The following is a 13,539-nucleotide window of genomic DNA, read 5'->3' on the forward strand; positions in this document are numbered from 1 at the left end:
GCAAGCCAATCATTCCAAATATTTTGCCTTTTCCATTTTTAATCCTTTAACAGTGGTGAATTAACATTATATAAATAGCGAAAATAGTAAAGCGGAAGAATGAAATGTAACAATTTAATAATATTACCGATACCAATCCATAAACATAGCTATCTCTAAAATAGTAAAGAACAAAAGAAAAACTAGATAGGAAAGGGACGCCAAGGCCTGCGGACGCCTGCAGGACTACCTCGGGTCGCTTAATGGATTGAAGACAGCAACCTCACTGTGGTCCAAAGTTGTAGCTCTGGAATCTGCACACAGTGCAGAGTGTAGTATCAGCACAACCGACCCCATGTACTAGTAAGTGCCTAGCCTAACCTCGGCGAAGTAGTGGCGAGGCTAGGACAAGATGACCAAATAAACCTGTCCAGTTAAATTATATACAACGGAAAAATAAAGGCAGAAATTTACAGTTAAAGATAGGAGGGGGAAAACATAATGCGGGGAATATCAGGTAACAACATAAACCAATAGAAGAATGTAAAGAAATCCATAACTCAAATATCAGCAAGAATCAAGAACTCAATAACACGTGCACGGCATCACCCTTCGTGCTTTTACTCTCATCTTCACCATAAAAATCAATAGAATTGGCACGACATCACCCTTCGTGCTTTTACCTCACATAATCATGGCACGGAATTATCCGTCATGCATTATCACTCATATCATGGCACAACATTGTACATTGTGCGGCACGGCATCACCCTTCGTGCTTTTACCTCACAAGATCGGCACGATATCACCCTTCGTGCATTAACACTCTCAAAATCATGCACGACATCACCCTTCGTGCTTTACCCTCTTCCTCACCCAAGCAACAATCACTAAGCAATTTGGGCAAGGGAATCAATAATATCACAATAAAATCCTGGGAAGGGAACAATAGCAATAACATCCCGGCAAGGGGGACAATATCATAAACCTCTTCTCTTTACCACAATTACTTCACAACTCAATTCTCAACTTGAGCCAACGCTCTACAATGTTCAATTACCAATAATACTTTCACAAGCCTTGTTCAACAATAGAAATCATCATATAAAGCATGAACAATATGAAACAGAGTCATGTTAATCATAGTATAAGACTCACATGTTTGACATCGACATATAGATACTCGTGACAACACCTATACGTCGTACTCAACAATTAACACATACAAAATAGGACACAACTCCTAATCCCTCAAGCTAAGGTTAGACCAAACACTTACCTCAATGCCATGAACACAATTCAAGCCTCAACTACCGCTTTACCTCTTGTTTTCACCACCAATTCGCTTGTATCTAGCCATAATTTACTTAACAATATCAATAAATGCTAAATGAATCAATTCTAATGCATGAAAATAGGTTTTCTAAATATTTTCCCAAAAAGTTAAAAATCAATCCCGGGACAACATGTTCAAAACTCGAGGTTCGAACCAAAACTCGATTACCCATTCACCCACGAACTCAAATATATAATTTGTTTTGAAATCGGACCTCAAATCGAGGTCCAAATCCCCAAAATTTGAAAATCCTAAGTTCTACCCAAAACACCCAATTTCTCTCATGAAAACCCTTGATTTTGAGTTGAAATCATATGAAAAGATGTTATAGATTAAAGAAAATGAGTTAGAAATGACTTACAATTGATTTGGAGAAGAACTTTTCTTTAGAAAATCGCCCAAGAGAGCTTAGGGTTTGAGAGAGTTTGAAAAATGAAGAAAAATGTGTCTAAGTCCAAATTAACTGACCGCAGATGTCGCAATTGTGACCAATTGCGAGCCCCTTCAGGACCTGTTGTCTTCGGAAATGCGAAGAATCTATCGCATTTGTGACCATGGAAAAATCCTGTCACCTTCGCAATTGCGAAGGGAACATCGTAACGTTCAATTGGGAGGGCTTCTCGATTCCCACCCAGTGTTCGCATTTGCGAAAAGGGTCTGCCCTGGCTTGGTTTGCATTTGCGACACTAGGGTCGCATTTATCAAGCATGTCCATTTCGCAATTGCGAAGCATGATCTCGCAATTGTGAGATCAGAGGCCTTGGCAAAAATACACCAGCAGTTTTCCTAGGTCTAATTTCACTTCGTGGCCTATCCAAAACTCACTTGAGCCCTCGAGGCTCCAAACTAAACATGCACCCTAACCTAACAATATCATACGAACTTGCTCGTGCAATCAAATCATCAAAATAATATCAACAACTATGAATTAAACCTCAAATTCATGAAATCACTCAAGAACATCAAAATTACTATTTTCTCAACTATAGGTCCGTTTTATACCAAACGTTTTCCGATCTTTACCAAATTTTACAGATTTAACTTAATTATTATTTCAAACTTGTTCCGGGTTACGAAACCAAGATACTGGCCCGATACCATCAAGAAAATGCATCAATTCACTTCTAAAAACCTTTATATTTTCTAGAAAATAATTTTCTTTAAAAATTCATTTCTCGGGATTGGGACCTTGGAATTCTGTTTGGGGTATACGCCTAAGTCCCAAATTTTACTACGGACCCTACGAGACCGTCGGATCACGGATCCGGGTCCGTTTACCAAGAATGTTGACCAAAGTCAACTTTAATAAATTTTAAAGGCTAATTTCCTTATTTTACTTAGATTTCACATAAAAGCTTTCTAGAAACGCGCTCGAACTGCGCACACAAATCGAGGTGAGATAAAAAGAGTTTTTTAAAGCCTCGGAACACAGAATTTACTTCCAAAATGAAATTAATCAGAGGTATAATGGTCTTATGACGTTCCGAGAGATTTTATTGACGTACTTCTCATGCATTGCATACATATATACATACATACATACATACATACATACATACATACATACATACATACATACATACATACATACATACATACATACATACATACATACATACATACATACATACATACATACATACATACATACATACATACATATATATATATATATATATATGTGGAAAGGTTATGGCATTATATATGCACCACTACCTGATCAGCTGGTATATATTGATGATTTTGTCCACAGTGGTCGAGATGATATGATGGGATGCCTTTGGAGGCCTTATGATGTTATGTACACCTATACCTATGCATGACACGAAATTTATACGCACCTGCATGACACTATAAATGTTTCAGGGTTTACAAAGTTATTTGGACTTACATGTGGAAATCTTTATTCCATATTCCATCTATGTCTTTTATGTACTGATTTTCATGCCTTACATACTCAATACATTATTCGTACTGATGCCCTATTTCCCGGGGCCTGAGTTTCATGCCCGCAAGTACATGTAGACGAGCTGACAGTTTCCCTCCTTAGGATCCTTGATTAGCGAGAGTTGGTGTTCCACTTTTGGCCTTGGTATGATATGTTTGTATGCATATATGGGTATGACGGGGCCCAGTCCCATCTTTATACAGTTGTATATTCTAACAGAGGTCTGTAGACAGTTATGTATAGTTGGATAGTATGTGGCCTTGTTGGCTTCCAGTTTTGGGTATATTGTTGTCATAGCAGTCTTGCCTGCTCGCCCCACTGTATTACGCATGTATATGTACATATGTCTTTTGGAAAGGTTTCCCTCACGTATGTTATTCATGTTTATATCTTAGACGCATACTTAAGGGTGTTCGACAAGTAGGATTTGGGAACCCATCGCGACCCATCGATTTGGGTCGTGACAGCTGGGAGGTTTGTTCCCCTCTGTCTTGTAAGTTGGCTTTGTGAATGATGTTCCATGTCTTTCCGAAAAGATTTCAAGTAGATGACATGGAAGACTGGATGGATCTTCCACCAGGCTGGGATGTTCACCTAGTATGTGGATTTCCCAATGTGTCTTTCGATGGACAAAGGTCTGATGTGTTTTTGCAATAAGCGAGGGTCATGGGTCCTCTCTGCAAACAAGTACCGCTTTGGGATGCTTACCATCACTTTGTATCCTGCTTGGTGTTGGACAAAGTGAAGATTTTGATCAGCAAACCTTGTCGCTCGCTCTTAGGCTTTGACAAGATACTCCGCACTGTCTCCAAATTGTGCTCTCATTCCCTCGAGAAGCTGGCATCTCGAGGAGATTTTGTCATGGTTTATGTATTCACTGTTTGTGGGAGAAGTGGTTGCTACCCGGTAACAATTTCAAAAGCGCTTTTGTTTGTACTAGAGCTCTTTTGTGAATTGAAACACAGTTGAGCAGCATCCAAAATCTTTACCCAATGCTTCTATGATCCGATAGCAAAGTGGAGAAGATATTCCTCCAGCATGTCATGGAACCATTCTATCTGGCCACTCGATTGTGGATGGAAGCTTGAGTTGTGACTCAATTTTGACCCGAAGCACTTGAAAAGCTGGGTCCAAAAGTTTCTAGTGAAGCTTGAGTCGCAGTCACTAACAATGTCTTTGGGCAGGCCCCAATCTTTGACAATGTGAGAGAAGAATAGTCGAGTTATATCTTCTGTTGATATGTTTTGTAGGGCTGCTATAAAGGTTGCATAATTGGAAAACCGATCTATTACAAGCAAGATAGATGCAAGATTTCCGACTTTGGGCAATCCTATGATGAAGTTCAGGGAAACTCTTTCCCAAGGTCTTTCTGAGACATGTAGCGGCTCCAAGAGTCCCGTTTGTGATGAGTAGTCCGACTTGTCCTTGTAGTCTATTTGAAAAGTTTTCATACACTGAGGGGCGTCATCAGTCATTTGAGGGCGATGATATGATTTTTTATTCTTGTTGCAAAGGGTAGCTGGAACCATAAGTTCATGTGTTTTGACTCCCTTCTCAACTCCATGATCGATATGTTCTCAGTGGCCATCTTTATGGGCACGCACAATATGATGCGGGGTTTGGCCTCGTTTTCTCCCATCATCAGGAGCATGTTGGCATATGGTACATGTATGGTGTTGGTTTGCCTTAGGAATTCCAATCCCACTATCAGTTCGAAGTCATCTATGATTGTGACGCGTAGGTTGAATCTTCCTTCGTACGGTCCAAGCTTCATAGGCACTTATTTGGCTATTCTACTTACTAGTTGGGGTGGTGGGTTGACAGCCTTGACACGACCCTTACTCTTTTGCACAACTAAGCCGAGGCATTTCACCTGAGTCGAGGCTAAGTAGTTCTAGGTAGTACCCGTGTCTATCATTGCCCGAATGGGTTTGCTGTTTACTTTCATTTAGACAAACATTAAGGTCCTCTCTTGTTTAGGAGAAGGCCTCTCATCCATCTTCTTTTTCCATTTCTTGGCTATTGGGAATGAGTGCTTCTTAGGGATACCAACATTGGTTCACGCTAAAGTATCCGGGATAGAGCCAACAATTGCAATGAAGGCACCTACTTGTTCTGCCTCGTCTGAGTCGTCATCTGACCCTTCCTCAACAGTTTGATTAGTGTTGATTTGTATATATGGTCATTCATTGTTATGATGTGGCCCACCACAATGAAGGCATTCTGAAGGGAGCTTCCTCCCCTAATTGTTGACCGATGCAGCATTATCACTGCTTGGAGAAGGAGTCTTAGATTTGGTTGCACTTTGATCTCCTCCACTTCTGCTAGAGCCACCATTGCTAGGCTACCTCCTGTTATATCCCCATGGGACAGGCGGCTGGGGCCTATCCTTCTGAATTTCTATATGATAATTCCCAAGGCATTTTTGCAGCTTGGATCACCTTGGGCAGGGTATCTACCCTTTGTCTTTGCATCTCCATATAGGCATGGGGTTTCAGACCTTCTATGAATGCAAAGAGTTTGTCTTTGTCCCCCATATCTTGTATGCTTAGCATGAGCACGGAGAAATCCCGCACTGACCGGGTCTGGCAGAGCTCCCGTAGCTTTCTCCGTGCATTGTATTCAATGTTTTCGGGGAAGAACTCCAGGCGTATGGCTGACTTTAGTTCTGCCCATGTCTTAAAAGTATCTTCCTTGGCCTTGATGGCTTTGTATTTCACTCACCACCAGAGTTTAGCATCACCTCGAAGATACATGGCAGCAGTTGCTACCTTTTTTGCTTCTTCCAACTCGCCCACGTTATCAAAGTATTGTTCCATGTCGAAGATGAAGTTTTCGACTTCTTTTGCATCCCGATATCCATTGTATGGCTTTGGCTCCGGAATTTTCAGCTTTTGTGGCACAGAGGCGACTTTCATAGCACCCTTGATTTGGTTTTTGCCTCCTCGAAGCAGGCTTTGTAGGGCAGCATTGACAAAATTGAGTTGTCCTGTCAGGTTGTATATGGTTTGCTGCATGGAAATCACCCTGTCTACATCTTGTTCTCTATGGGATAAATTCTCGACGCGCTCCTGTTGTAGGTCCTCGAATTTGCCATAAATTTCGGCTACTTCTGTGGCTGCCATTTGCCGGTCTCCTTCAAAGTAACTACTGATGTTTGTTATGTCAACTTTGGCCTGCCGCATTCTGCTGTCCAGGTCATCCAACCTTTGCACTAAGTTGGTTCTTAGTTTAGGCACATATCCACGATGGGTCGTAATAAGTCAACCGTCTCTTCAAGGTCCGCAATGCGATCCCCATGATTTACCATGGTAAAAAATGGTGGTAATGGTAATGTGTTCTCTCATTCGATGTCGAGGCTAGGCCCTAATACCAACTGTTACGCGGCGCTTTCCTGAGGTTCCTTGGAAGGGCAACGAAAGGCTAAGCAACCGATGTCAATGTGGTTGTTGTCCGCCAATTGAGGTCCCCTCCGTACACTAAACGAGATTATTAGTGATGTTGGAGAAAATCAATGTCAAGAGCAATTGCGGAAGCTGAAACGAGAATTGAGAATGAAATCTTGATTGCATTGATGAGTGAAAGCTATTACAAAAGACTACACGGTGTCGAGGGGGAGACACACCAGTACAGAGAAATATTTGCTTTCTTGAATATTTGATTGCTTAATCCCCCCTAATAATGCTTAATAAAAACCAAAGTTACATGAGTTGACCTATCTAAGCTGTAGGAGCCAACTGAAAGTAAATGAAATGAAACTACTCTATATTTACAATGAAAAAGAACTTAGTTTTCTACAACGTAGAAACAGGTCCGTTGGCAGCAACTTTGTCTTTCGCGTCAGGGTCTGCGCGGTGTTGTCGACACGCGCAGCACTAGTTGCGTCTGCCTGTGACTGGGCGCTGGTACTTGGCATTAGGATCTGGGCACGCGGCATTGTCTGTGCATGCCACATTGTCGGTGCACGTGGCACTATTGTCATGCGCTGGCGAGGGCTATCGGTGGGACAATAGAGGCACATGCGCGCTGGTCACTTGGCGCTGCCGAGACCACGGGGCCGACCATGGCGCTGGGTGTTGGGAGGCTTGCCAGGTTGCTATAGGGCACGTCTAAAGGGTCATGGGGGCATGGCTAGAAAGCATCCCATGACAGCTCGCATGTCAATTGTCAAGTAGCCATTTAAATTATGTACGTTTTTTCTCCTTTCATGTAGCCATCAAGGCAAATATATTGAAGAAACCTACTCATAGCTTGTGGGCAAATGTCACCACGATGGAGCTAGATTTAAAGTTTTTGGGTTTTGAATAGTTATTGAATTTGTTTATATATAGAGAGAGAGAGTCTGAATCCTTACGCAAGATTAAATTGTTACTTCGTCCATTGCGACGGTGAAAAATTCCATAAGAATGATGGGGGTTCGTAAGGCAGTGAGGTTGAACGATTCAAGGGACCTGAGGGCTGAGGGGACCAATAACAACAACATGTTGGTTTTATTTAGTAAATTGGAAAAAAACACAGTTGCTTCAATCTGTTCCAAATTAAAGTTTGCTTAAAACTCTTATACAGTCTACAACTGGTGATCGTACAATTCGCCAGCCAATATAAGAATGCCATGGGATGGATAAACTCAATAATTAGTGATTAAAGAATGGAAAAATATTTAAAACCTTTTAAACTTGACACGAATTATTAGTTACATCCTTAAACTATTCGTAATTTTAATTACCCTTTTCAGAACTTGGCAATTGATAACTGTTATCCCCTGGATCCTGACGTGATAAAAAGCATGTATACTCTTCCTTTTGGGTTCATAGGAGTGAAAGATCAAAAATCAGCTCCAACAATAACAATAACAACAACAACAAAAAACTCAGTGTATTTTTATAAATGGGGTCTAGGGAGGGTAGTGTGTACGTAGACCTTACTCCTACCTTATAGAGATAGAGAGGTTGCTTCTGATAGACCCTCGGCTCAAAGAACAGTGGAGATAAAGAAACAAGTGGCAAGAAATAGTAACAACAATGTATTATGGTAACAGTGCGAGTGACACAACAAGTAATAGTAAAGAACCATGAATAAGATAATACAAAAATAGTCCTAGTTCTACTGGTAAGCCTAGGAGGAACACACTACTATCTGTCAACCTACAACTCTAATCCTCAACCTCCACACCTTTCTATCGTGGGTCATATCCTCGATAAGCTGGAGCAATATCATGTCTTGCTTAACTACATCTCCCCAATACTTCTTAGGACTATCCCTTTTGTTCCTCAGACCTGCCATGGACAACCTCTCACACCCTCTCATCGGAGCATCTATGTCTCTCCTTTTCACATGCCCGAACCATCTCAACCTAGATTCCCGCAACTTGTCCTCCATAGATGCCACTTCTACCTTATCCGTAATAACTTTATTCCTAATCTTGTCCTTCCTGGTATATCTACACATCCATCTCAACATCCTTATTTTGGCGACTTTCAACTTCTGGACATGGAATTTCTTGACGAGCAAGCACTCAGCCTCATATAACATAGTCGGTCTAACCATCACTTTGTAGAACGTGCCCTTAAGTGCAGGTGGCACATTCTTATCACGCAAAACCCCCGAGGTGAGCCTCCATCTCATCCACCCCCTCCAATATTATGAGAAACATCCTCTTCATTCGTCTCGTTGTCTTGAATAATAGACCCAAGATACTTGAAACTATCCCTTTTGGGGACGACTTAACTGTCAATCTTCACTTTCACTCTTTCTTCATACATCCCATCACTCAACTTGCAATCCGAGTACTCAAAGCCAAACTTTTCCGAAAATCTTCCGAATTCATCCCGAGGCCCCCCGGACCTCCACCAAAAGTACGAATAGGTCACATAATACTATTCAAACTTAAACCTTCGGAACACTCAAAACAACATCAAATCATCAAAACACCCTCAGATTCAAGCCTAAGGTTTCCAAAACTTCCAAATTCCGCTTTCCATCAAAACATCTATCAAACCTTGTCCAAATGACCTGGAATTTTGCACACACGTCACAAATGACACAAAGACCTACTCCAATTTCCGGAATTCCCTTCTGATCCCTATATCAAAATTTCCACTACCAACCCAGAAAACACCCAAAATTCCAATTTCGCCACTTCAAGCCTAAATCTACCACGGGCCTTCAAAATACATTCTGATCACGCTCCTAAGTTCCAAATCACCTAACGAAGCTATCCGAACCATCGAAAGTCACATCCGATATCTTTTCCACATAAGTCAACGTTTGGTTGACTTTTTCAACTCAAGTTTACTCAAAAGAGACTAAGTGTCTCATTTTTCTACAAAACCACCCCGAACCCAAACCAACCAACCCGATACTACATAATATAACTGAACAAGATATAAAGAAGAAGAAATGGGAGAAACAGAGTGGTAACTCATGAAACGACCGGCTGGGTCATTACATTTTTGCTCCAACAATTCATCATCGCAAATTCGCAATCAATGTTCTTAGTTAAAAATCTTATTTCATTATCTAAAGGTCTCCATTCACAGAAAACATGATTTATGGATGAAAAAAATAGAAAGAACACTCACAATTTTATACTTCAAAATTCACTGCGATCAATCAAAACCTTGTTATACGTCAAAATTCACTGCGATCAAATGCCTCAAATACAGCTACTTATAAGGAATACTGATCAATCAATGATGACATTGCCGCTGGCATATTGAAAAGATTAATTTTCGTTCTTATACCATATAGGAAACTATATTACCAAATATGTTCATAGTTTGCATATTACCTTTCATGCTAATAGTATTTCTACATAATATATACAATGCATTAAATAAGGAATCATTGTAGCTGTAGGATTATTTATTTAGGCGCGCTAGAAAGGAGGAATTAAATATTCTTCTAGATCTTCCACAACGTAAATCACGCACAGTAATAATTATCGTCGGCTTCGTTACAAAATTTCCATACTCTGTTTTCGTGATACACTTTGTTTCAACATTTTCTCTGATTTCACAAATCAAAAACGACAAAATCTTCTACAATTCTTCTGCAACAAATGCAATTATGGCGAAAATACCAATTATGCTACAACTGAATGGGAATTGGGATAGCTGTGGGAGATTTAGAGAATTTCAGGTCGATGGCATTGTAGTCGATGAGAATGCGAGTTATAGTCTACTGATTTCTACAATAGCACAGCAATTAATGATTGATACATCCAAAAAAATTATAGAAATCAAATACATTCTCAACGAGCATTGTCCTCCAATGGAAATTAGTAACGATATGGATGTTCGTGTATACATGGAGACGAAAAAGGAAAACAAAAACTTAGGATCATATTCGCTATGTATAACTGTTCACGATTTCAATATGGAATTAAGTATCACCAATGAGAACACAGCTGCAGGTGTGTGATGTTATTTTTTTCGTTGAAATTCTGGTACAATGTCAATGAACTACACTTTATCTACATTTTATCTTCAAATAAACTACATATATATCAGTATGGATTTCTATAATATCTATAAAATTTCTACATTTATTCTACAATAAAACTACATATAATTTGAAAAATTAATATAAAATACTGAATTTCAACCTTTCTATAAATTATCTACAAAATTTCTACAAACTGGTCATAACAGTATTTATATTTATTTTCATGTAGGTTCGTCTTGAATACTAAAGTTACTTGATATGTCAACATCTCCTGTTATAGAGGAATATGAAAGTATAATAATAACAGATAGTACACCAAGTTCTATTGAATTATGACAAGTATACCAAGACAAGGAAATAATTGTAACTGCAATGAAGCATTATTCTGTCATGCACAAGTTCCAATTCAGGGTTAAAGATCTAGTTCTAGAAGGTATGAACATATGAATAGTCAAAGATTATTATTTTTTTAATTTTGTAGTTTATTTGTAATTTTTTACTTCTTCAGTTTTTCCTTGTGATAATGTTTAACAGAATTGTAGTTGAATTATAGTTATGTTGTATATAGATTTTATAATGTAATTGTTTAAGCTAAAACAATTTTTTTAATCTAAATTTTAACCCATTGTTTAAAATGTATTTATTTTGTAGCTACTGGCTGATATGTGTTGGTGAAAACTGTACATGGCTCTTCAAGGTAACTAGCAAAAATGATTCTGCAATGTTCAAGGTCAGAAATTTCGACAGCCAGCACACATGTTCTTTAATGGACAATATTCATACAACGCAAATCTACTGTCATGGTAGTTGGTAGCATGGTTATTCCAAAATATTCTGATCCTAAGACAATTTACACCCCAAAAGACATTCAATTTGACATGTTGTCTGAACACGGCGTGAATCTAACTTACACGTAAGCCTGGAGAGCAAAGGAAAAGGCTTTACAGTTTTTGAGAGGTCATCCTTCAGACTCCTACAGCAAATTGCCTAATTATTTGTATATTCTAGAGAAGACTTATCCGGGGTCTATAGTTAAATTGAAGAAGACAGACGATGACTGCTTCTTGTATGTATTTGTTGCGATTTGTACGTCAATCAGTGGTTGGGAATATTGTAGGCCAGTTGTAGTAGTTGATGAGACCTTTTCAAAGTCATCATACAAGGGAATAATTCTAACAGCCAGTACAATGGATGCAGCAGGTACTGAAGTTTTATTGTAGAAGTATTATAGCTTGCATATTTTTTGTAATACTTGCAGATTAATTGTAGATATATTGTAGAAAAGTTGTAGTTTGTATATATATGTCTTCTTCTGCATTTTTCCTGCAGCCAATTAATTGCTTCTTGCCACATAATGTAGGTACCATATTATCATTGGCATATATTGTTGTTGATTCAGAGAATGACACATCATGGAAGTGGTTTTTTGAGCAATTCAAACTCGCGTATGGTGAAAGACCAAATATGTGTGTTGTTTCGGATCGGAATGAGAGTATCTTGAAGGCAACATCTATTGTTTATCCTGGCATGCCACATTATTCTTGCATGTGGCATATTTGGACAAATATACGGGCAAAGTTCAAGAAGGGACATCTTAAGTTAAGTGAATTATACTTTGTCACGGCACGGTCATACACACTTGATGAATTTAATGAAAGGATGTCAAAGATTGAGAAGATTGACCCCCATGTTAAAGCATACTTATACTATATTGGCTATCATAGATGGTCTCGAGTACATGCTACGGTGAACAGAACTTGGACTATGACATCAAACATTGAAAAGTCGTTGAATGCTATAACAAAATATGCAAGAGAGCTGCCGATAGTAGAACTATTAGAGTATATGAGGACCCTTCTTGAACATTGGACAAAAGAAAAGTTATTGAAAGCAAAGGGTACATTCACATACCTTGGGTACAAATTTAACAAAGAGTTGGATGATAACAGAACATTGTCGCACAAGCTTAGAGTAAGATCTGATTATTTATTGAATCAAATTCATAAACAGGACAATATAGATATTTTGTAGATATTTTGATTTTAACCGTATATGAATTGTTTTTTTGTTTGTAATGTACTCGTAGGTGAGGGCTTCAATAGACTACATCCATACAATAATAGATGGTATGAAGCGCTATATTGTTTGTCTTGAAAATAAGAGATGTAGTTGTGGGCAATTCCAGCTTGATGAACTACCTTGTCCACATGCTTTGGCTGCTTTAAGACACAGGGATGAGTCTTTTGAACAATATTGTTCTCCTTATTACACAAGGGTGAACCTCTTGCGTACTTATAAAATACCAGTAAATCCTCTGTCTGATGAAAGCAAATGGAATGTGCCAGAACATATAACTGAAGAAGTAGTAAATCCACCTAAAGGAGGGAAAAGGCAGTCAGGAAGACCTCAAAATGAAAGATACAAAACATATGATGAAATAAATTCAAAGAAGTACAAGGTTTCATGTGGCAACTGCGGAGGAGAAGGGCATAACAAAAGATCTTGCAAGAATGCTCCCAAAAAGAAATAAAATTTTATGTAGTTAACAGAACATTTCATAAAATTTGTTGGTTAGTTCTGGATAACAGATTTTGATGTGTAATCGTTGGTATTTTTTAAGATCATAATGTAGTTAGTTCGGATTTTTCTGTATTGAGATAATACTTTCATAGATTGATTTGTTTATGAATGGTTTCTATATATATAATCTAGAACTTATTTACTATATATGGAGTCCTTTACATAGTTGTTAATGTGTTTTTGCAGTTTATCTACAATAAAACTACAAAAAAAATATATTATCTGGAATTTATAGAGTATATACATTATA

General features: G+C 38.7%; 2 protein-coding genes across 2 annotated transcripts; one reads left to right on the forward strand and one right to left on the reverse strand.

The window, feature by feature from the left end:
• Positions 1–8,402: 8,402 nt before the first annotated feature.
• Positions 8,403–8,795, reverse strand: LOC107766524 (uncharacterized). Its single transcript, XM_016585320.2, has one exon. It carries the CDS (start codon positions 8,793–8,795, stop codon positions 8,403–8,405), a length of 393 nt encoding a protein of 130 aa, XP_016440806.2.
• Positions 8,796–10,331: 1,536 nt separating this feature from the next.
• On the forward strand, positions 10,332–13,311 carry LOC107766523 (protein FAR1-RELATED SEQUENCE 5-like). The gene is made up of 5 exons (XM_016585319.2): positions 10,332–10,677; positions 11,718–11,909; positions 12,070–12,680; positions 12,796–13,167; positions 13,285–13,311. Exons 1-5 carry the CDS (start codon positions 10,332–10,334, stop codon positions 13,309–13,311), a joined length of 1,548 nt encoding a protein of 515 aa, XP_016440805.2.
• The last annotated feature ends 228 nt before the right edge of the window (positions 13,312–13,539 follow it).

The sequence above is a fragment of the Nicotiana tabacum genome, chromosome 10, assembly GCF_000715075.1.
Source record: "Nicotiana tabacum cultivar K326 chromosome 10, ASM71507v2, whole genome shotgun sequence".
In the NCBI taxonomy this organism is placed as follows: Eukaryota; Viridiplantae; Streptophyta; class Magnoliopsida; order Solanales; family Solanaceae; genus Nicotiana; species Nicotiana tabacum.